Raw genomic sequence first — 24,061 nt, forward strand, 5'->3', positions numbered from 1 at the left:
TAAGAATTCTGCGAGTCTTTGTCATTTCTGTTAAAAGGTCTAGAGAACTAGATTTATTATATGCTACAAGAACAAGACCCTGTACCTAAAAATGACAGAAAATTTCAATTTCACTTTTATTTTTTTTTAATAAGTGTACAATATATAAAAAAAGTGTAGCTATACAGTGGTCACATTATACTGGGATTTGGCTAAACCACAAAATGTACATCTTGGGCCTTGGGAAAGAATTCGTCTTCTCTTTCCTTTCCCTTAAAACTTAAGAAACTAATATTAGTTACAAGGAACAACCCACTTCGCTTAGCTTTAGGTTAACACAGAAAATATTAAATCTCATGTAACCAATGTTAGCATTTAAATGTACATACTAGAAAGGAAAATGAAAGTACATGAGGACAAGATTGATATATGTTCCAGGACGTAGCGATATATGTCTGAAGGTAGAGCTGTCAGAAAATTGTTGAAATCATCAAAAGACCACAGAAGTAAAAACTGTGGAAATGGAAATAGGGCATGGAAATAAGTATTGATGTGTTTGGAGTACAAAGGATGTTAACAATGATGTGGGTCTCTTGAGCAGTGACAAAATAGTCAAATTGCTTAAAAAGGTAGAAATGACAGAAGTGATCACTCTGTATTTCTTCTCCATCTTTGGGAAAAAAAATCCAAATAAGTAAATGATAAAGGTGTTCGATCCTGTGATAATTTGAGAGGATGTCTAGCAGTAAATGTTGAAATGATACACATTTTGAAAAGAGCATGTTCCTCTATTTTGCATTTAGAGGTTTTGAAAGAATTAAGCGAGGAGTCCTCTGAGGATTTACTCTTAGTTTTCACCATATTTTGGAACACTAAAGATGTTCCAGAAAAGAGCTAATGTTATGTAATAATTTAGAAGGGGGCATACGTAAATTATTTACTACTATAATCAGTGCTTAATAATGTGCTTAACTGGACACTTTATGAAATGTCTATCAAGAAATTAAAATGTTATGAAAACTATATGGCATACCTTATACTAAAACTAAAAATACATCAACTCTAGTTCTCAAAATATATCCATTTCCTCAGGGATTTCTGCCCAAAACCACTATGTTTAAAGGCTATACTCCTAGTGGTTGTATAGGTGCTTCGGGTCCTATGCTGCCAAACATTTCAATAATGACTAACAGAAAACACGAAATCATAATTTCTAGGATTTGCAGGGATGCAAAAGTAGCAAAATGGTAAACAAATAGTGCCATTCTAGTGTTCTTGTCTCCAAAAAACCCTCAAATTATTTAGAATCCTATAGACTATGAGGATTGTTCTGTTATTTGGGGGTGTTTTTTTAAAAACAGCCTGAATCTGAGCTGATACTTTTTCATGTCTACTTAGAAAACAAAACCGTTGTTGCAGTAGCTTTTGAAATGAGTTATCATGTATCTTGGGAAAAGAACTCTAACTTATTATGTCTGGAATGCTTTTGTCCAAGATGGACTTCATCTTGTAACATGAGGCTAATTGAAGTGCTTTTGGTCAATCAAAGAAAACATCTTTGGGGGAAAGTTTATGTGGTCCTTCTAAGTAATTGCCATGTATCATTGTGTCTGAAGAAACAGATCTTCCCATTTAAGTAAATATTTCCCCACATTCAAGTAGATAGTTAAGGTCTTAGAAAATATTCTGTTAACAATTATTTTTGTTTCCCAAGTAGTCAACATTGCACTGTAGTTTAATCACTGAAAAAGGATAGTTTCCTTTGGAAGAAAGTATATAAATCTTGTTGTTTTCAAAATATTATTTATTTCAAATACAAGAGTTTAATTCTTAGTCAGACGAAATTGGACTTTACCAAATTTGAGCCAATAACCAATTTTACAACGTTTCTGAAAGTAGTTAGAGGTGAAATGGAACCAAACGCACAAAAAGAAAATACACTGAAGAAATAAAATTATCAGATATCTAGAGAGTTGTATTTGATGTAATAATTCAGTCTTTGCAATAACCATGTCGTACAGGGCCAAAACCCCTCCCTGGCAGAGCTTTCTTCAGGTGTAGGAAATTGCATGTAGTTGCACATAGCCGTGGATAGAAAGGGCTGCCAAACAGCTGGTCCCCACCCCCTGCCCAGACCTGCTCTATGGATTTGGAGTCTTTGGGACACCAGCTGCACTAGGTTAGTTCATCCCACTGCTTGGTTTGGAGACAAGAAGCCACCAGCCAATTCTCCCTCAGGAATAAGGACCTCACAACCGATTACTTGATTCGGTGCTGGTGTGGGGACAGTGTGGATTAGTCTGGGTGATCCTGCAGGCACTGGTGCTACTGGGAGGATGTCAGACAACCCTGCCCTCCTCACACGGGCGCATGCTCTGCTGAATCTAGAAGTTTTCCTGGGGGAAGAGCTTTTGGGTTAAATTCCTTTCCTAATATTACAGTATTACGATTTTCTTATTCATACCATTTGCAGGGTTTCCATTGCTCAGAAAAGGGAACAATTTTGAATCTAGATGGACTGTATGTGTGATTGGGCCAGACTTTCAGAATGACTTCTATACAATTGCTTATGTATCTGAAGAGTTAAAGACACTGAATGAATTACATATATATTTATATGAATTTTTTGTAGATATATGTTATGAACTAGTTCCCTGCATATTTGGATACTTGCATGGGCATACATGACTTCCCTTTGTGTCTGATGCCGGCCTTCTCAAACAGACCGTGCACAGATTTATGGGGAGAAGTGCAGGAGCCTGTTGTGTCGTCTTTGTTTTAACCACAAGACTATTCCTTAATCCAAAAATGGTTTGGATGCTTTGGGATCTATCATAAGGGAACCATTAGAAATAGAAGTCAAAGAACTGTATTCTGCTTTCAGCTCTGCCAAAAACTTGATTGAATGACTTCAGTGAAACATTTTCTGACAAATAATATATTCCTATTTCACTGGCTTCTACTCTCTGTAAGACCTCTTACAAACTTTGAATGGGGAACTGAAAATGCTAAGTTCTGATACCAAGGGAAGATGGAAATGAATAGTGAAGGTGGCTAAAAGTGTAATACAACAACATAATCTAGTTACAGAAAATTTTCAAACAGTAAAAAAATCATGCTCATCATTTATTGTTCCCAGCAGATATACTCAGCATTTTTCATTGACTTTTGATTGAAATATTTGCCTTGTGGTGTAATCCTCTGTTTTTGTAATAAGAATAAGTTTTCAGTAAAAGGAAATCGGAAGAGCTTTATTTCTAGAGGGATGCTTAAAATAAGACAGGAACATGGTATATGAAAAGAAGATAGAGAGGTGATGTTTCCTTGTGTGTTCCTGAAGCCATCTAGCATCTCTAGGCTTTCAATACAAAGTGACAGCTTTAATTTACAGTTGAGCTTGGAGAGATTTTTATAGCTCTGAATTGAATTCTTTTATGTGGTAATACAAAGAGCTTATCAGAACAAGCACATTTTTAAAACCACAAGGCACTTTAGGGTATATACTTTGAATTCAGAAGTAGGATCTTGAATTTACGTTTAGAGAAAATATAGAATAAGTTGGATCATTAGAGAGTGAAAACTGAGATAAGATTAAAGTTATACCTGAGGACAAACATATCTTCTATATTATCCCTGTCCTATTATTCTTACCTGTTCTTCACTTTAAGAAATTAATTTGGCTTGGCTGTGTATAAAAACAGAAAGAAGACATGTTTCTTACCTGGTTAAACAGGTGTTCATTGCAGAATAGGCAATATAGCAAATAGACATCTTAATCTATATTATGTATATTATGTTAGAATTAAAAACCAGGAAGCCTAGTAAAAGGGCCTACAAGTGCCAATGGAAATAAAATACAGGATACATCCATGCAAGCAAATGGAGAAGGGAAAGAAGCCCAGCAGGTTCCTCTGGGCTCTCTGTGGTACAAAGGCAGAACTGCCCTGATGTGAGGTTTTCTTGTCTTCCAAGAGTCTGAGGTAAGCATGAAAGAAAAGCTGAAAGCAGTCTGGCAGCTCCTCAGAGCTGTGTTTTTACAACATGAAAAAGAGCTTATATATATATTTACTATCTGCCAGTGGTGGGGGAAAGATGGAGGTGGGGTATGTGGGGTACGAGAGCATGTGGAAGTGCTTGAAAGTGGAAAGTCTCCTGGGGACACTCTTGGGCATGGTATTTTTAAGAGAGGGTCTGGAAGTCAGACACCATGAGCAAGTAATCCATGAGGAAGTTGAATTACATCTGAGAAAGTGAATCTGGATTTTGTCCTTATTCTATTAGTGTAGGGACAGTTACCTATTTTATGGATAAATATTTTGCGTGCTTCCAGGTCTTCATCTGAGTACAAAGGGTTTTTCAACTGGAGCAACAGTTTTCTCATTTTTGTAGAAAAATATATTACAATAAAGGAAATATGATGAGTTTACGGTAGAGAATGAAGGTAGTGATGACAACCTCTCACTGAATTTTGTAAATACTAATAAGACAGAGATAAAGGTTGGTATTTGATTCATCTCACTGAGCTGGGATGGCCTTGACACTAGCAATAGATTGCAATAAATTACCCCCAGGAATTCAAGAACATTCAAGAACATAAGAATGGACATACTGGATCAGTGCAAATACTTAGGTTGTCCACTTTCTTATCTGTAAGAGCACTCAGATTTTTAGGGAAAGAGTGTGAGAAACATACAGGGACTTTAAGGGGATTTTGACAATCAGAGACTTGGTGAAAAGGCAGTGTTAATACATTGCCCATTTACAGTAAAAAAGGATTATTGTTTAACTAATTTTACCAAAGAATTACAGTAAGAAATACTTTATCCCTTCCTAGCACACTGCTTCTTGTTCCCCTCATTCCTCTTGTAGGAAATAAGTGACAGAGGGGTGGCGGAGTGCAAAAGGCCCCAAAACCAATATAAACTTCATCTTTCCTGGGTCCTACGGTTTGCTTTGGTTTTTCAGTGAAAGTAGAGGCAAGTCATTAAAATTCATCATTGCTATTTGTCTCCAAAGTAGTCCTAGAGCAGAGCTGAGAGACACCAACCCATAATTAAGGGCAGGAATAAAAGGTCTGTAAGGTATACATTTAATGGTGAAAGTGTCCATGTTGCAGCATATTTCTGAATAAATAGTCTGTTTGTCAACTTTTTGAGCTTTCAGTAGCAAAACCTAAACTTATATGATTTATTTGCCATGCATTTTTGGAATCCAAACTTGTCAGCAAACATAAAGCCACCTACAGCCCAAGGTGTACATAATTCACCTCAAACTCTGGGAATCTATTAGAAATACCTAGTACACCAGATGGTGGGATATACCCCAGGTGACATAGAAATGCAAAAATCATTGTTATTAAGAGGTTATAGAAGAGTGTGTTGGAGGCACACAGGAGATACAGTGGTCCCAAAGAAGTTAGAGGAAGAGCTGTGGATTTAGTGAGCAGTGTGTCCCAGAGACATGTGAGTGTGCAAAGAAGGCAATGTAAGAGACATGACAGCTCAGGTAGAAGCAGGAATAAAGGTGTTTGCAGCCTCTTCAACACTGAAGTTACAAAGGAAATGAGACAACAGAGATATAAGCTGGGGTATGACCTGTTGGAGAGCAGTGTAGGGGAAAGGGACCTGGGGGTCCTGGTGGACAGCAGGATGACCATGAGCCAGCACTGTGCCCTTGTGGCCAAGAAGGCCAAGGGCATCCTGGGGTGTATTAGAAGGGGGGTGGTTAGTAGGTTGAGAGAGGTTCTCCTCCCCTTCTACTCTGCCCTGGTGAGACCACATCTGGAATATCGTGTCCAGTTCTGGGCCCCTCAGTTCAAGAAGGACAGGGAACTGCTGGAGAGAGTCCAGCGCAGGGCAACAAAGATGATGAAGGGAGTGGAGCATCTCCCTTATGAGGAAAGGCTGAGGGAGCTGGGGCTCTTTAGCTTGGAGGAGACTGAGGGGTGACCTCATTAATGTTTATAAATATGTAAAGGGTGAGTGTCACGAGGATGGAGCCAGGCTCTTCTCGGTGACAACCAATGGTAAGACAAGGGGCAATGGGTACAAACTGGAACACAGGAGGTTCCACTTAAATATGAGAAGAAACTTCTTCACAGTGAGGGTGACAGAACACTGGAACAGGCTGCCCAGGGAGGTTGTGGATTCTCCTTCTCTGGAGACATTCAAAACCCACCTGGACGCCTTCCTGTGTAACCTCATCTGGGTGTTCCTGCTCTGGTGGGGGGATTGGACTGGATGATCTTCCGAGGTCCCTTCCAATCCCTAACATTCTGTGATACTTTGATATGTGGGACATGCCTCACATGGAGAAATACAGTAGTATTTCATTGTGTCAGCTTCCTCCATATTACTCCCATCTGCTGAATCACTGGATTAAGGAGGCTTCTCTTCTGACAGTGGATTTTTAGGAGCTCCAGCAAGATAATGAATGTTTATCATTTCCTGCCACAGCATCAGATAAGGCAGGCTCGCCTTGTCTTTATGCCTATTCCAGTGATGATAAGAACAGAGATTAGAGCACACCTTCCCTGGGGTCTGAAAACTCCCTGTCACTGACTGATTGCTTAGCCCTGCTGAAAACAGGTGTCTCTTGCCAGGGAGATGAAGCTGCAATAAATAAGCCTACAGTGACTGAAACCTATAGGATATATAAATGTGAACACCTAGTGTGTCTACTGATATTCACCGCAATATCCAGCATTATATTTTCTCCCCACAGTCCTCTCTTTCTGAACTTGCACTGTAAATTTAAATGAGGCAGAAGGTCTGCAGCATTTTTTTTCATAGGTTTAAAGTCTTCCCTTCAAATTTTGTACTAATCCAGCTATTTTTCGTAGATAAAATGTAAGAAAGGAAGGCAAGTAACATACTTACCCTTTCAGTCCTTTGAAAGATTCTTTTCGCTAACTTTCAAGAACAACTTTCACAGCAGTAAGACCTTCAGACAAACAGTATACTAAAGGTGAAACATACCTACTTGATAGTCATAACTCATCACATTTTCTCATTGTTGGTAAGATTTGTGCTCAAATAAGAGTTTGGCATTTTCTGATTAATTTACTTTTTTTTTTCTTTTTATTTTTTTTCCCTGAATCATGAAATCCAGTCATAATACTGAAGACCACAACCCTTCTTCTACTAGGAAACAGTTTATTGTGCCACAGTGACAAAAATCTGCCATTATATAAGAGGTATAACTTCTTGAAAGTCTTGAAGTACATAGAATTTATTAGTCCAATTTGGCAGAGATCTACTCTTCAGTATACACTCATTGGGCAGTTGAGGATATTTTATTTTCTAGCACTGCAAACTACAAGCAATTTGTGTCTTTTGCAGAAAACTAGGCAAAGCAAACGTTCTAAGGCTTGCTTAATGCCCTGGTCATAGAGGAGACAAGTGGCATCGCAGTGTTTCAACTGCATGTACTGTCATTAGTAAGAACTTTGACAGTTGCATAATAAATATATCTAGATGACATCATGCAAAAGTCACATTGTGGCCTTTAGTCCAAATAGTTCTGTTATAGTGAATGCTAGAGATTTCTGGCAGCAACTGCTTCTCACAAGTGTAATTTTTTTCAACTATGAACCCAAGAATACTCTCTTCCTGTACCTGCTTGAGATATATTTGCTTCTCAATCCTTATCTTATGTTTAATTTGTTGATCAATTGATTGGTCATTCTTCCACTTTTCTTCACTGCAGGTATCTCTAATCAGATTCTGATTCATCCAACATTCATTTTGCTTAAGTTAACATCATGATTTTTACAGAGGAAATTGCATAGTGCTGTGATGCTCCAGTCATGTTATAAAGATCTTCCTTTATCTCGTAGAGCCAAGTGTGAGTTTTGGAAATTCTGCCCTTTGGTACACTTCATTTACATGGTACTGTAGCTCATACATTCCTGAACAACCCCATTAACTTTATTTGGATTACTGCTGAGAGTGCAGGTTTCAGGTTCTGATGCTAGCATGACTGCTCTCAGTTTTTTCAGGGTCTTTGCTCTAAATTTGTCTTAGCTTCTTGTTTGTTACAGTCTCTTTTTGTCCCCCTTATGAAAAAATAAAGTGCTCAAATTTATAAATTTGCTCCTGATTTAGTCCTATCAGGTCTGCCACAGCAATAAAAATAGCATGTTTGGAAGAGGGAAACATGCTTTGGAGTTTCCTATATTTACGCCAAGTTACCCCTTTTCCACAGATCCTGTCATAGCACATCTGCTGAATTCACCAGAAATCATATACTGAAAGGCACTGACGAAGGAAACACTTTTACTATGAAGGTGACCGAGCACTGGCATAGGTCACCCAGAGAGGTTATGGAGTCTCCGACCTTGGAGATATTCAAAATCTGTCTGGATATTGGCCTGGGCAACCAGCTCTGGGTGGCCCTGCTTGAGCCAGGAGGTTGGAACAGGTGCTTTCCGGAGGTGCTTTCCCACCTCAACCATTCTGTGAAAAGTTTTTACCCTACTAACATTCAGGTGGGATCTGTGCATGAACTTATTCAGTGAAACCATCCAATCTCTTTGTGTTTCCTGTGGGGCAGTTTGTACAGTTTCAGATGACAGCCAGGAGGTATTTGCACAGCATCTGTTATGCTAAGGATCACATTGGATTGTGAGGTCTCTTTTACACAACATGCTAGCTCTGGTATTTTTGTTGTCTATAAACAGCCTGTGCAATGCAAGTGATCTAGATGATACAGTATTGTGCTCCTGGTCAGAAAAGAGTAGCACAAAAGTGTTATATTTTAAGTGTAATTAAGGCTGTTTCATTCTTCCTTCTGTAGTGTAGGAACATTGCATGTATAACATTAACACAATCACCTCCTTCCGGGATTACACTGACAAATGTTTGGGGAATTTTGCAAACCTTTGGGATCAGTACCATGAAATCCAAAGGAGAAATCTCGTACCATGGGAATCTATTTTATTGCATGACTTCAGACATCTCTCTCTTCCCATTTGCCTTTGTAGTCTTGCTGAGCATCTCTAGATAATTAGGGATAGTTACCTTTAACCTTTGAATAGCACTGGTGTATTTCATGACATTGTGGTAGCCCTTCTGCTTTCCTCAACTTTTTTGTTCTGTTCCAAGACTCGTGAGAGACAATTGACAAGTTTGGGTATGTCTGTTTGCTGGTTGAGCTTAGGAATGGACAAAAGAGTTGCTAGAGAAGGTTTGACTGATGGGATAAATAGAGAGAACACTGCTGAGATAAATGAAGAGCTCCACTGAATGCCACTAGCTATCTTCTTTTTGTGGTGTATATGAAAATACCAGCAGTGGAACTAGTGGAGAGCAGCAGGAGTTGTGAAGGTAAAGGGAGATAATCGCTGCATCTGTTGTTTGCAGGGACAAAGCTAGATGAACTTTTTAGGAGCAGCGCAGAGCGACTACTAAATCAGTGTTGTTTGTCAATGTGAGGTCATTCAAGGAGAAAAAGCAGAAGCTGGAAGATTAAATGGAAATGACAAGACAAATGGAAGTAAGTCACTGAGAGATGAATTAAGATCTGTTAAAATCAGACTAGTAATATTGAGATTAAACAATTTGAACGCTTACTTTATGAAAGAGTTCCAAATATATCACATATGAAGAACCATTGCACTTCTTTATGTAGACCTTTGTATTTCAAAATAGCCCAGAAAGGCATCACCCCTGCTTCTAAATGCTTACTTTTCATTCAGATCATAATTCATCCCTCTCTCTCTTTTGTACTATGGATTACCAGTTAGTGCCAAGCAAAAGTTGAGATATATTTATTTGATACCAAACGAAAATAGATATTTCCAAAGGAAAAGGCATAAATGAGAGTTCATCTGCACAGCTAGGAGAATTCTGGCCAAGCATGTTCAGGAAAGATTAATTCAAGGTGAAGCAGGTGCAGTGTATTGTTGTTCAAAAGATGTTTTAGACTGGCATTCCAGAAAGGGCAGCCGGATGAAGCCAATTTATATGCAACCTAAACAATTCTCACAAGGAGTAACAGAGTGGAGTTGCTTTTGATATCAAAGAATTGGCTTAAGTGACCCAAAAGACATCTTTTAGTGCTCTGTAGCTCTATCATAATGAACCTTGCAGCATTTTCCAGAGTCACCCATCAGTGGCTTTGCAAAGAGTCCTGCACTCAGCACAAAATACCATCCTTGTGGCAGGGCACTTTCATGTTTAGGACCTCGGTCTGCACAGCGTTCCCTGCTTCTTTTGACAACTCTCTAGTAAACTGCACATGAGTGCTTTGAGAATTTCATTCTCCATTCAATGTGAGTATGCTACAAAATCACATAAATCTATGGGAATTTGGAGTTTTATTTCTACAAAAGAAAGGTTAGGGTTAGGTTTAGGGTTAGATCTTACAACACATGTACAAGAGGAGGATTTAAAGCAGAATATTGCTATTTTGTGACCCACTTCTACCTATTCTTGTTCTTCCTTGTTTGAGAATAAACTCAGACCTTCCATTATTTTTAATCAGAAAGTTCTTATATGTCTAAATGAGCCATAAATGCCCTTTTAGCCTGCCTATCTGTATGCCATATACATGTCACTCCTTATTTTGGGGAATCGAGGTCTGTTCATATATGACTATGAGTTCTTCCCTGCCCTATGAATGTGTTGAAATGGCACACTGAGTACACATTTACAGCTAGATTGCCTTGAACCCTGCTTTTTACATTCACTTTAAGTGCTCTGTACCATTCTTATTTCTAAAGCAGCAAAGTAATAGGATTAACATGTCAGCCACTGACACTAATTTGGGCATTAACACAGTACCTTTCTCTTCCCAGTTCTGCAATAAATCTATAATTCATTTTTCAATTAATTTAGTACTCGCTTTCCTCTGTCTCTTTCTCTTTTCACAGAAGCATCAAAAGCTTTGAGAGACAGTGCAGAAAGCTTTGCAACCTATAGCCCCCTATTGGAAGTTATTCATACAATCAACTTTGTTGATGAATTACTTTAGATAATATGAGGTCAAAATAATTGTCATGCTGCTATTCAGTCCTATCCTTTTCTTCCTCTTAGTGGAAGAGGTTAGAAAAAGGAAAGAAACAGTTACCCTACTTTTTGTTGATAGCAGCTGGCAAGAGGATGCTCATGGGATGCTGTATATGTGTCCAGGCTGCATGATAAGACATTTGATATTTAAGTGTGGTACTTGAAAGGGAAAAAAAAAGATTTAGTGCAAAGATCATTCCACACAGAACTATTGGTGGCTCACATCCAGACAGTTACCTGGATCAGTAGGAGCTAGGAGATGCAGGCTGGTATATGCCAGTCCACATCCTGCATGATGTTTTGGGAGTTTGCAGGATTTCAGCATACAGCAGGCAGAACTGCTGGAAGCATTAGATATTCATGATTATACAAAAGAATGAACAAAGAGCAGCTTTGTATTTATTATTTTTTCAACAATGGATTTGGACATGTGCTTTGGATGTTACTGCTTTTGGTTCAGTTGGTTCAGTTACTTTGGTTTACCTTCCCAACAACAGTGTAAATTGACTTGCTCAATTATAATGTCATGAACAGTCTCACTTGACTTGCCTGAAAAGGGTGAGGTGGGCTGCTTGCGGGGTTGAGACAGAGCTCTGAAGGGAGAAAAAAAAAGACAAAAGTAAATAAGACTATTTAAGAGACTCAGGTCAGTTTGATACTCACTAAATATATTTTCCTCTCATCAAAGAAAAAAAAAAGCAACAGCTTTTTCAGCATGTGGAACTGACAAAGGCATCCTCTGTCCTCATCACAACCCTACTTCTTGGCCAAAAAACTCATGAGGTGTAAGGAGATTGTTGCCATGCCGTAAACGGGGAAGGACTTCTATCTGGTTTGTGTGGCAACATGAAATATTCCAGTATCAGAGAGTTTTCTTGTCAAACCCATACACAGCGAAGAAGTCAAAGGGTCCACGACTATTGCTAGTACGCTTGAACTTGGCATTTGATAGCAAATGAATGAACTGCAATGCAGGCATTGATTTAGACACATTGCCAGACTTCTGAGCCTGTGTTCTTGTGCATCTGGCGAATCTAAGCAGATGCAGTCTCTCTCTCTTCTGTTTTTGCACAGCTGGGACTCAAGCGAGGCACTAGAGAGAAGTTTTCTGGGGAAAGGAAAAGTTATTCAGGCAGATATCTGCATCCCACCCTGCTGTGAAAAGAAGCTCTATGCTGTGGCTCAAATTAGGGGTAACAGGCAACACATGATTTTTATTACTTTGCTGCCTTGGCTTAGTACTTTGTTTTGCCTGAACAGAGTTGCTGATTTAAGATATGCTGCCTCTTTGGAACCACTAACTAAACTCCAACAGAAGATACACCATCCTGTGGGAAACCTTATGCTTCACAAGATCTGGCATGAGTCAATTTGTGCTGTTCCGTGTTTTATGCCAAAGCTCATATCAAACAATTTAACTCAGTTAAACTTGGACCTGGAACTAACTGTCCAACTTGTCCAGCTCCTTCTGAACTCTGAACATGTGTCTTCCTTAGTCATGGACGGAGAGCTCCATCTTTAATTTTTGTCTTCTTTTGGAGCCTACATTAAAACCCTGGGGTTCATAAGGCAATAAAGAGTCCTTGATGTATTTCATAAGGGTAGGGGGTTGTTCTTTGGCCAGAAGTAACATGCCATTCATCTACTAGAGTCTCTAAATACCATTTTGCCTATTTACCTTACAGGGATTTAAATTCATCTCATGCCTTGCAGTTTGGGTGCCCATCTCAGCCCCTTTCCCTTTACATGCCCACAATCTGGCTGTTGGTGCTGGGCATGGGTTGGGCACAGCTCCTGCAGCACGTGTTCCCAGATTTTTCTTTTTCTCTCTTTTTTTTCTATTTTTTTTGGCTGGATGCCCTAATCATCAGAATCTAGGGCGGATCTGGGACTGTGGGCATCACTGTTATCAAGTGCCATCATTACCAGTTACCTCCTTGCCTTGCCTACTATGCCTTGGGAATTTAAAGTAGTAGTAAACATGTTCATTTCTCACTATTGTTAGTTACTCAGTAAGTGCTTTAATCCACGATTTTTAAGCAGTGATTGAAGAAGCCTGCAAAGGTACACAGATTTACTGGATGTTTTCAAATGTGCAAATAAATGAAAAAAACCCACCTTACAGTTATGAGAAGTTAGGATTTGAAGATATGAAGGGATATAATGGTGTGGCAAATAAAAGCTTTCTTTTGGATTAAAGCCACCTCATACGTAACTTGATATAATTATAAAGACAAATTTTAATTTGCTTTTCCCTTTTCTCTAGTAACCTTTGACAAGGACATTATCATTCATATAAGATAGAATTCTTTAAAGATCTTTAACCTGTAACCATCTCTTACATTGTCTTTTGCTGGATGTGTACTGGCATTTAAATGAAACAACCAAGGGAGTTTTAAATGCCATTATAAGCACATGCATCCCAGCTGTTTGCAGGATTCTATAGGTCAACCAGTCAAGGGGCTTGACTTCAGTGTTTTGGGAACAGTTACAGCGTCATTGGAGGGTCGAAATTCAATCTTAAATCGCTGTACTGTAACAATTTGGCACTATGGAGTTTTATTACAATAGTTGGCTTCTCTCCTGCCTTGGCTACCCATGGACTATAGCTGCATTTCTATAGTGTCTGTTCAGTACAGATATAGCAGTCAGCCTCAGGTATATCACACTGGCACCCATAGCATTCTGGGAAGTGAGACAATTTGATGCTACCTTTTATATCAGTGCAGTCAGGTGACTCTGCAGAATAAATATGAACAGACTCTTCCATGCTGAAGAGATTCCTAAATAATTTACTGTTGCCTTTCTTGAGCCAGGTCCAGCAGCCTTGCTGCAGTCACAGTGCATTTTGATTTCTGCAGGAGTTTTGTCTGAGTCAAAACTAGAGGCTTATGCTCAGTTTGGTGAAAGTGCACAACATCCTCGTATCAAACCCATCAGTTATAAGCCTCCTGCACATCAGGGGTGTAGCTGCAAATCTTTTCTAGTACACGCAATTAGGAAAACATTTTTCCTTTAAGAGTTACCTTTGTTTTGTGCCTGTCTGATAGTTTAAATAGTGATATTAAAAATATATATATTTGTTAAGATGTGAAGAAAATCAGCTAAGGAAGAGAACCCTTTCAGCATCTTATAATTACATGTATAGATTTCTAAGATATGGCATTTAGTAACTTTCCTTCTTATGCTATGGACCAAATCCTCAGATAAGATCAAGTTCTTTGCCAGTTGTTTAGTGGTGGCTGGCTCTGAGACTTTCAAAAGTAATTGAACATACACTGCTCACTACTTACCTGTCGTCTTCTTTCAGCAATTTTCAAAGTACTGCTCGTAAAGTATTGAGGGGTGACACATTTCTAGCTCTAAATATTTTCCATGTAAGTTGACTAGTCAGTAAGAATAACATTAACTGTTGAAAGGCAACATAGACTCTTATAAAGAAGGACTATGGGTTTGGTTTTGGGTTTTTATTGGGTTTTGGTTTGGTTTGGGTATTTTGTACCTGCCTTTCTTTTCCTTGTTTCTATGCTTTGGCCTTCACTAACCTTGGCTTCTACTCTTTTATTGAGCTCTTTCAGCATATATATTTCTTTTGCATTATATTTTATCCAGTGTTACAGCTACCCAAGTGACAGCCAATTACCCATCTGTCTGACCAACACTGCAAAAGCACTTTTGATATTAGATCAGTGGGTTTTTTTTTTCTTCTTTAACAGTTACTTGTCAGAAAGCTAGCAGTTTCTCCTTTGCTCCATGAAACTGAACTTACTTTAAACATTAGTGATATACTCAGAACCTTCCTAGAAATTCAATAACCTTTATGCCACATAATCTTATAAATGTGTTTAGTGAGCTATTATAAGGGATTACTCTCTTAAAATCACCCAAAAGCTAGTATTTCACCCAAAGAAGTGAATTCAGGTCATTAAAAATCTAATGGGAATCTCCTTTGCGGTCAGATTGCTTTAACTGCCACTGAGGGCATAAAGAAGTGATTTAAGTCAAATTATAACATTCATTGTGACACAGACTACATCAGCTTTGATCATGAAGCTTCTATTGAAAGGTAGTAAGTCACAGGTAAGGAGGCTGTAACCTTTAGCTAAGGGACAGAAACTTCTTAAATTGTCTTCTTCGATCAAGAGCAATCATCTGACACCACCCTTCCACTTCAAATTTAAATGTTCTTCCCTCTGTTACAAACCAGGCATTTCTCTCATGTTAAATCTTATGTTCCTTCTTACCGAAGTCAAGCCTGTCAGTAAAATTCTGAAGTTACAGTAAGAGCATAAAATGTGTATAAAAGTGTTTTATGCTTTACCAATCAGTCTTTGATTTTTTCATTATTATTATTATTATTTTTAATGACCTTCTTGCTTCAGCTGTTAGATTTTAGCATTTGCTAGATCAATATTTTGATCTCCAATTCTGGGGTTTTGTCCAGACTTTTGTGCAGTAGCTCTTTGATGTCTTTTTTTCCCCTTAAATTGGAAAGGACCTATTCTCCAAAAAAAAAAGTAAAATAACAATTTGAACATTGTGTGTTTGCCCCAAGGTTGTACAAAAATGTTTTCTCAGTGGAACATCTGTCAAGAGAAAGAAAATACACTCTTAAGAGCGCTGGAATGTGAACACGAGGTTTAAGTCAAATGTGGCTAGTGCTAAATATGATCTTGATCCAAGGTCGTCTCTATTCCAGCTGAGTACCAGGCTACAAGGTGGTGTAAGCGGCTCCTACTGCTCCTCTCCATTCCTGCCTTAGCATTGCCCTCTTCTTTGTGCTGGTGTATGGCTTTTTGGAGGTGGTCTGGGCAAAAAAGAAGGAGGAAAGGAAAAAGGGAAGGAGGGAGAGAGGAAGAGAGGGATGGGATTAAATGGGATGGGATGGGAGAGAAAGATGAGGGCACTGTTGGGCTCAACAAAGGTGTCCTGGGGCTTCAGAACAGAGGGTACTTATAGCTCCAAGTGGAGTTCCCTGGAGGAGGCTTGGGAACCAGTTCAGTTTTTAACACGTGCATTCATCAATCTGGAATGAACTGTCTGTAATTCAGTGCAGCATGTTGGATGTGGAAACTATTGGTAACGGTAAAAGGAATAACAGTCCTCAGAGATTTCTCATGTCCAGGAAACTTTCTCTTTCTGAAGCTGCAGGTAAAATTTATGGGAATATGATGAAGCAGAGAGTTTTGGAGAAGACATCCTTATCCTTCGGAACGGTAGTTAGTATGGATGATGAGCCGTACCCTGGCACTTCTCCTGTGATAATTATTAGCAGCATCAGCCAACTCTGAGTCTTACATGCATAATTCAAATATATCAGATAATTCCCAACTTGAACTTAGAATGTGAATGCTATGGACTGTAATTTCTGGATTCACCATTTTCTGTATATTATTTACATTTTTGAAAGCTGGGGAAACAGTGTCCATTTGGGAAGTCATAATAATTTGTATCTTTTTTTCCTAGTTGTTGTTTTTATTTCAAAAAAGTTTCAAAATTATATAGTTATGCAGTTATTAGGTATTTAATTTTATGACTGCTGTTAGATTTCCTGAATACAAGTTGGTTAGATATAGAATGGATACTTTTCTGGTTATTGTAATTTCTAGAGATTGTCTTATGTGACAAATTGAAGCAGCTTTTTAATATCAAATACAGACTAGATTATACTTTCCCAGTTTTGTAAACTCAGTAATTCATAGGGTATCGAATTTGCATATATTTCTACATATCATTAACCTTATATTTTTATATCAAGCAAGTTTATATTCTTATGTTTATATCAAGTCACTTTTAGGTCTTTTCTTGTCTAAAATGATCTGTTATATATGAAACCTCTTTTTCTTGATCCAGTGACTCTTTCTGTTATGGCTGTAGACCTATTTATTCATCTCAAACTAACATGTCATTTATAAAAGCTTTTCCATTAAAATATAAAACTGACTGTTATCCATGAGGTTTCTGACAGAAGAGAAAATTGAGTTTTTACACTCATTTTGAAAAGTTGACTTTGTAACTCTGCTGTGGTGTCTCATCACTCAGACAGCTTCTGATATGTCTTTTGAAGTATAATAGGACAAGAGCATTTAGAGGAGGGGTTTACTCCATAGGGGGCATTTGTTGAAGTCTGCTCTCAAAAATGTTTTTTTGATTTCTCTATTGACTAAGGACATCTCAGTAATCTCTTTCTGTAGATCCTGTGCATCCTATTGCTGCCTCACCCTTTATTTTGATATTTATTCCTTCACCATAACTAGTGTATGGGGCATTGAGGCTACAGCTGTCCTAATTTTTCAGGGTGTTCCAAATGTGCTGCACATCTGGTTGATCCATTTAGGTGGAGAAGCTAAAAATTAAAACAGATGAGCTCAGCTGGGCTTTTTACTGCTCTTAACACAAAAGAGCTTGGGCATGGCCAGAAGAGAAAGTTCAGCCCGTGTGACTTTAATGCAGCCCAGTCTTGCAGTTAAGAACGAGACAAATGTGGCACATCTTCATTAAGTGATGTGATACAATCCCATTGGAGCATTTTACTGCTTGTGCTAGTGTCCCAAGTTGTGCACTTTACATTACAAGCTTGTCAGTGCTAATGATGACTAAATAACAAAGTACTCCCTTGGCAGCAGTAATAAGAAATATTATGCCTCCTTTATCCAAGTGCTGTTATGATAAGAATATGTTGTTTCCTATAAAATTTGATAGATTTTCATAAGTTCTCGGGATTTTTTTTTCACACAACTGGACACAGATTTCACTAAAAACAGATCCCCAATTTTTAATAATTTCCCAAAACTGAAAACTTCCTGTTTTATTACAAGGAAGGTTTGGGTTTTCTTTCCACTTTTATGTTAATTGTTAAATAACAGTATCAAACAACAGTTTATGATGGACAGTCCCAGACTTTGTTATCTTAGTTATCACGAGTAGTGGAGGTGCCAGGCTCTCCCGAAATGTGCTTGTTAGGAAAGTGATATGACAGTAAATCCACAGAGGACCTCAGTCCCATTGAGCACACCCCATTTCTCCAGCTTTGAGATCCTCTGCCCTACTAAGTTGACATCTGTCTTCTAGCAATGGGAGAAGTTGAGGCAGCTAATTTTGGCAACATCTGTCTTGCCTTCAGGGTTCAGGGTTTTTTTGGCTGTTTTCTGAAGAACCTGAAATTCTCTTGGGAAATTTTTTTGCTGAGGAAAATGGCATCTTTATCATAAAATGTTTTTGGTGAAAGATTTCAAAGCACTCACATACACTTAACTCCAAATGAAACTATCTTTGTCACAGTGTCTGCTCCTTTCTGACTGCACCACATGACACAGTCTAGTGGCCACTTCTGGCTACTGAGATTTTGGATCTGTGCAAAAAAAGATAGTACCGGTTCTGCATGTCTGTGTAAAAGCAGCCTGTAATTGTGTACAGCTATCTATTTCCCTCCCTTTATTCTGATGATTTCTGTGCAGTGAATTACCTGAATCACGGGCTGGGTTAGGGACAGTTTTTATTCATTTGTACAGAGCTAAAAAGTCTGTCATCTTCACCTCTGCTTGGGGACTCTTGGGTGAAATACTAGACATAGGAACAGCAGCACTTACATGCTTTCTTTATTTAGTGCATATTGCTCATGGTATCAAGAAAATAGAACTTAATATGTTTCCTCTGCCATTATCATAAATTATTAGTTTTTTAACTTCTATCTGTGCTGTCTACGAGAAGGTTTTATAATGTAAAAGAGAGTAGCAATTTCAGTAGGATAGACATGCCTCCTACCTCTTTCTTTTCTTTAGATTTTTTTCCCGAACTAATGTATTCTATGGGCTTTAGGGAGGAGAAAAATTACTCTGTGTTGGCGACAACAGCAAAATTAATGAGTCTTAGCTGCACAGGAAAGTCCCACTGCAGAGCCTGATGGCGAAAGCACTTGTTAGGGGGGAAGGAATGGTACTGTATGTTTGGCATCCTGCTCACAGGACTCCTTTGGCATTTTACTTTCTGTCACTGTATATAAAAATAAAGAGCGAGCCCTGCAGGCAAAGAACGCAAGCAACTCTCCCAGTTGTGGATAAGTGCCACAAGCAGTAGGCTGTAGACTCTTGTGCTCTCTTTTTGACTCACTAAGTACAAATTTTTAATTTTTGGCCAGTGACACAGCTGCAAGGATAAGCTCTCCTCTTTGGTATCCTAATGGATAGGAGGTGAGAGGAGAGGAATAGACACCTCGGTAAGCACCAGGAGAGGAAATTGAACCTTATTTCTCTGTGATGGGTGCCTTACCATTATAGCCGATAAAAAGACTAATTATTTTTATATATCTACCTAGTGTGCATATACACATTCGTACAACCATCTTTGGGAAGATGCTTGTGGCCACTGTGGAGTTCTGTGGGATCCCAGTCCTGCCAGATGTTCTCTGAGCTTGCTAGGCAGATAGCAAGGAGCTGCACATGAAGGTAGAATTCGTATCTGATCCAGTTTAGGCATGAGCGGAGTCTCAGGCCTGTTGGCATGGGTCTGCTGGCAAAGTAAGGTGGCTCTGTTCATTGGCATCTCAGTCCCATCTTTTGGGCGTTTAAGGTGCTGGTATACATGGCTCTGAAACACTGCTCCTAAGGACCAATTTAAGAAGGGACACATACTAAAGAGCTTCATTCAAATCTATGCTGCAGGCTTTTGTCTTTCAGACATGGGTTGCAGGCTTTTGTCTTTCAAGACTACATAAAATGTCTACAAGAGTAAGGCAGCCGTCTCTTACAACGAACAATCTGTGTGAATGAATTTCTTCAATACTCTGACCAAGCCCTATGCTCTCTACAATAGCAAATTCACATGTGCCTGGGGAAGAAGCCAGACAGTAGCATGTCATTGTGGGTGCTAGCGAGCTGTTAGAGTCCTCCACCAAGTTAACCGGGCTCACTGTGACCAGCAGTCTTCCCAGACAGTTCATCCATGCCCAGGGACCATTTTGAATAGGTAGGTATGTAATTTGTGCACAGCTGCCCTGTTTCAGAGCCAAGGACATTTTACTGGAGGAAATTCTAAGCCAGCTGCCTTCAGTGCTGGGAGTGTTATAGGACGCACTCAATTTATTGATGCAGGTGAAGACATAGGCTATGTGAGAGTTTCAATGAATGTCAGGGCAGAGTTGGCTGATGAGGAGATTCTAGTCTGATTTGGAATCTCCATCGTCTGCTCACTTGGTAATGTTGGGGCTCCAGCAAGAAGACACGTTGTCTCTGAAAAATGGTGATCTGTGGATTATTTAGGTGCCTTGCTGGTCCTGGAAGATCTCCACTCATAGTGGTGGGAATGAAATGGGCTCTGGCTCTGGTCATGGATGTCATAAATGTATTCCTAGGTGATGCATGACAGGCGTCTTGGTACGTTGTTACTAATACCATAAACGGTGAGTTCTGCTTGTGCCAAGGAGTTTTTCAAACTGTCTACCACATCATACATGGGATTTGGGGCACCCTTGTACTGTACCGTGTGGCATGTCCTGTGGTTTAGGGAAGCTACAGGCAGGGGTATTCCCAAGTGTGAGGTCACCTGAATTGCACATTAGAGAGTGGCTGAAAAAGCAAGTGATTCTGAGATGTCCCTAGTGAAGTCTCAACTAAGCCATTATTATGATGCTCATGAGTCTACTACAAGGTGAAGACATTACAAGAATAACGTCAGGGTCACTGTTGTTGTGTACCAGTTAGGACACCCACATACTTCCACGAAGGTGACAATCACACCACTGGGCACTGAAATTCCATCTGAATGTAAATATATGTATGAATGTAAATCTATAACATAAATATATAATTATTTTGATTCGGTCATTAACTTCTGTAGTTCTTTTCCATGTTGAGGGAAGAAATCTAATTATTGATCCAGATGGTGTAGGACAATGAGTTGAAAGAAGAGAATGCAGTGTGAAGAAAGCAAGGTAGATAGCTAATGCTACCGGAGCCAAAAGCTTCACTCATGTGGGAGTGGTGTTCCCTCTGAAATTCTCTCTTGCCTACAGCATGAAAGAATATAGTTTCTGTTAAGATAGGAACATTTTACATGTCCAAGAGAATAATATTTTAACATTGTCAACTGTGTGATAATTTTTCATTTATATGTACTGGGCCAGATGTTTGGTTGATAAAAGTCAATGTAACTTCACTGATTGCAGAGGAGCTGCACCAAGTTGATAATTCAACCTTTGTTCATTTAGTTATTTAAATTTATCATATTTATTGACCTCAGCACAGAGAATGTCGTTTTCATGACTAGTATAAGGGATTATTTTTGTCCAGAAAAGATGGATTCTGCTCTCAGTGACACCTAGCCCTATCTTTTAGGTGAGGGTTGAACCTGGCCATTATGTGTAAAATGAAATATTTTATGTGAAATACGACATATGATAATACTTTGGTTGGTATTCATAGGACCATGCTTACTCCATCTGTCTCGGTTATAAATATTTTATGTGCATATTTCAGTAAATTTTAGGGTTTTTAACAATGTAGTAAAATCAAGTAGATGTGTAATAAATTCTGGCAAGCACAGAAACTCGGTTGTTTCTCAGTAGGGTTCTGTTTAGCTGCTCAAAAAAGTCTTGCTACAGTTGGAGAAATGTTGAACTAAGTTTAAACTTTAACAAATGTGCTGCTGAGAAAGCTGATTTTAGTATCTTTAGAAGAGTAGACTGGATTGTAAAAAATGAGTAGCGAATGGGTTTGCAGAAGAATTTTAATTTGGCTTTTTAAAAAATTTTTTGCCTAACATTCAGAAACATAGAATCACCTAAGAACCACATGCTGCTGCAAAGATGAAGGTTGATGTCTCTTAGCTTCCTTCATTTCCACACCTGACTAAATCCACCTCCAACAGTGGGAAGGAGGCCGTTAGGCTGCCACCATGTCTTGCTGATTTGCACTTGCCCAAAGTAACGAGCAGCTTTTGGCAGAGTGCAGATAACTCATTTAGCTTTTGGTTTTGAATGAGCTTACTCTGAGGTCTTCCAACTTTTTCTACAGCCTTTCACTGCCTGAGCCTACCTCTGTGCCTCAGGTAGCGAGGAGGTCCCAGCAGTCTTCCTTAATTCCCACATTAGGGGACTCCTGGGAATGTAGCCAATAACCACATCTAGGTCTCCTCTGAGTCTTGTCTGCCCATTTTGGCCCAAATTTCTCTGTTTTAGGAATAGATTAAGGAACTTGCAGACAAGTCTAGTTGAGACTAAATCTAAGAAAACCAAGACATGGGCAAGGGAGTGAGCATGGTGATACTTCAGTAACAATAACAAGGTTCTCATGGCTTTGCCCAGTCTAGGTGAGCTTCTGTTGACGACAGATTTTGTATTTAAATAAATATTGTCAAGTCTTAGAGTTTCCAGCATACAATAATAAAATAAAACTTGTCTCCATTTGGTTTGTGGTGGTATTTTTGTATTTAATGAGGGCTTTACAAATATTTTCTTAAATTGAAGTTTTTTCCAAGTGCTTTTTCATTATAGAAGATCCGTATGTTGACTAGTAGCTATCTTCAGACACCAGTGTACTAACAGTGCTGACAAGAGTTACACACAGGAACCATAGTCTCAGAATTTTGCCATACTTTTCTCTGGTGAAGCCTGGTGCAAATAAAAAAAAATGTCAAGTGTTCTGTCTCACCCATAATTAAAAAGTGGATGTTCTGTTTATGTGTTTTCTTACAGCTGGCAGCATTAGAGAGACAGATCTTTGACTTCCTTGGTTTCCAGTGGGCTCCTATCCTTGGCAATTTCCTACAAATAATAGTTGTCATTTTGGGTTTGTTTGGAACCATCCAGTTTAGGCCTCGATATATAGTCGTGGTAAGTTCTGTTTATTATCTATAATTTTTTTGCATTTGGTTTTAAAACCTGTCAAATTACATAGCAGAATTTTCTTGATTTCAAAACACCAGATGGTATTTTTGTAGAAACTTTAGAGGTCTCCATGTCTTTTTGCAAATTTAGGACTGCTGAGTGGCATTTCTGAGATTTTGGAAGCTATAATGAATGGGTAACCTAGAGACAGTGCTGCCAAAATTATGACTGTGATACAAGTTCTTAGCAAGATTCTTTAAAGAATGAAATACCTAGATGGGTCATGGGAACATCTACAATAACACTATGCATAAATGAAGGAAAGAAATACAAAATCTTGTTCTCTTTGCAATAGACAAGCAGAATCAATAGTCATTTAAAAAAAATTGTAATGGTCAAGTTATACTTATCTATATCTTCCTCTTAAACAGGGAGAAGCAAGGATTCTAGAAATTCCTTTGGTCCTATGACCCATGGGTTCCAAAGAAATCTCCTTCTCACATCTAACTTTGCCAAGACCTTTATTTATGGCCTTGACTCTAAATTGTTGTAAATTATCTCTGATGCTTGTAACTTGAAGCCTCATGGATTTTTTTTTCACCTGTTCTCAACATAATCAGGAATTAAAAAACTGTGAAGGAAACTGCCAACAAAAAATATCCCTTTTCCTCACCCACAGCCTCTCCTGAATGGATGAATATTATGTCTTTACCTGTCGGTGTCTGTATCTGGAACATTTGAGTCGTGTTGTCAGTAATGGATTTTAAGAGGCTAAAGTTATTTTTTTTTTCCTCATAAAATAGTGAAATAAATGTCTGCTGGGGAAAACTCATTAAATAAATTCTTTAAAACCTTCATCTTTTATAGTCAAGCCTGGAATAATGTAATTCTTTGTCATGTCTTAAAAGAAAAAAAGTGAACAAAAAGCACACCCACGGTTCTTTATACTCACCTAAGCTTCACAAGCAGACTATCAGTAATTGAAAATGGATTGATGTAAATAGTAGCACTTTTATCTGTTAACTGTGGTTGGAGAACTGGGCAGCAGTGTGTAAACATCCATATCTTGATGACTCACCTTTCTGCTTCATGTTCTCCATTTTATACATAAGACATCCGGAGCAAGTGAGGGTAAGCATCTGTAAAATGATGTAGGAAATTTGTGTCTGAAGTACAACACCACAAAATCTCTTGCCTCTCAGGTTCAGTACTGCTGTTCAGTGGTGGAAGCTCTGCTTTAGTTTTCAAATGG

At 38.7% G+C, this 24,061-nt stretch overlaps 1 protein-coding gene across 1 annotated transcript in view; it reads left to right on the forward strand.

The window, feature by feature from the left end:
- The window catches only part of NKAIN3 (sodium/potassium transporting ATPase interacting 3), a 346,886-nt gene that overhangs the window by 143,859 nt on the left and 178,966 nt on the right, over positions 1 to 24,061 (forward strand). Inside the window, exon 2 of the mRNA XM_065629251.1 lies at positions 22,678 to 22,815. Within this exon, the coding sequence (XP_065485323.1) occupies positions 22,678 to 22,815 (138 nt within the window). The remainder of the gene's footprint in view (positions 1 to 22,677; positions 22,816 to 24,061) is intronic.

This window comes from Caloenas nicobarica, chromosome 2, assembly GCF_036013445.1.
Source record: "Caloenas nicobarica isolate bCalNic1 chromosome 2, bCalNic1.hap1, whole genome shotgun sequence".
NCBI lineage: Eukaryota > Metazoa > Chordata > Aves > Columbiformes > Columbidae > Caloenas > Caloenas nicobarica.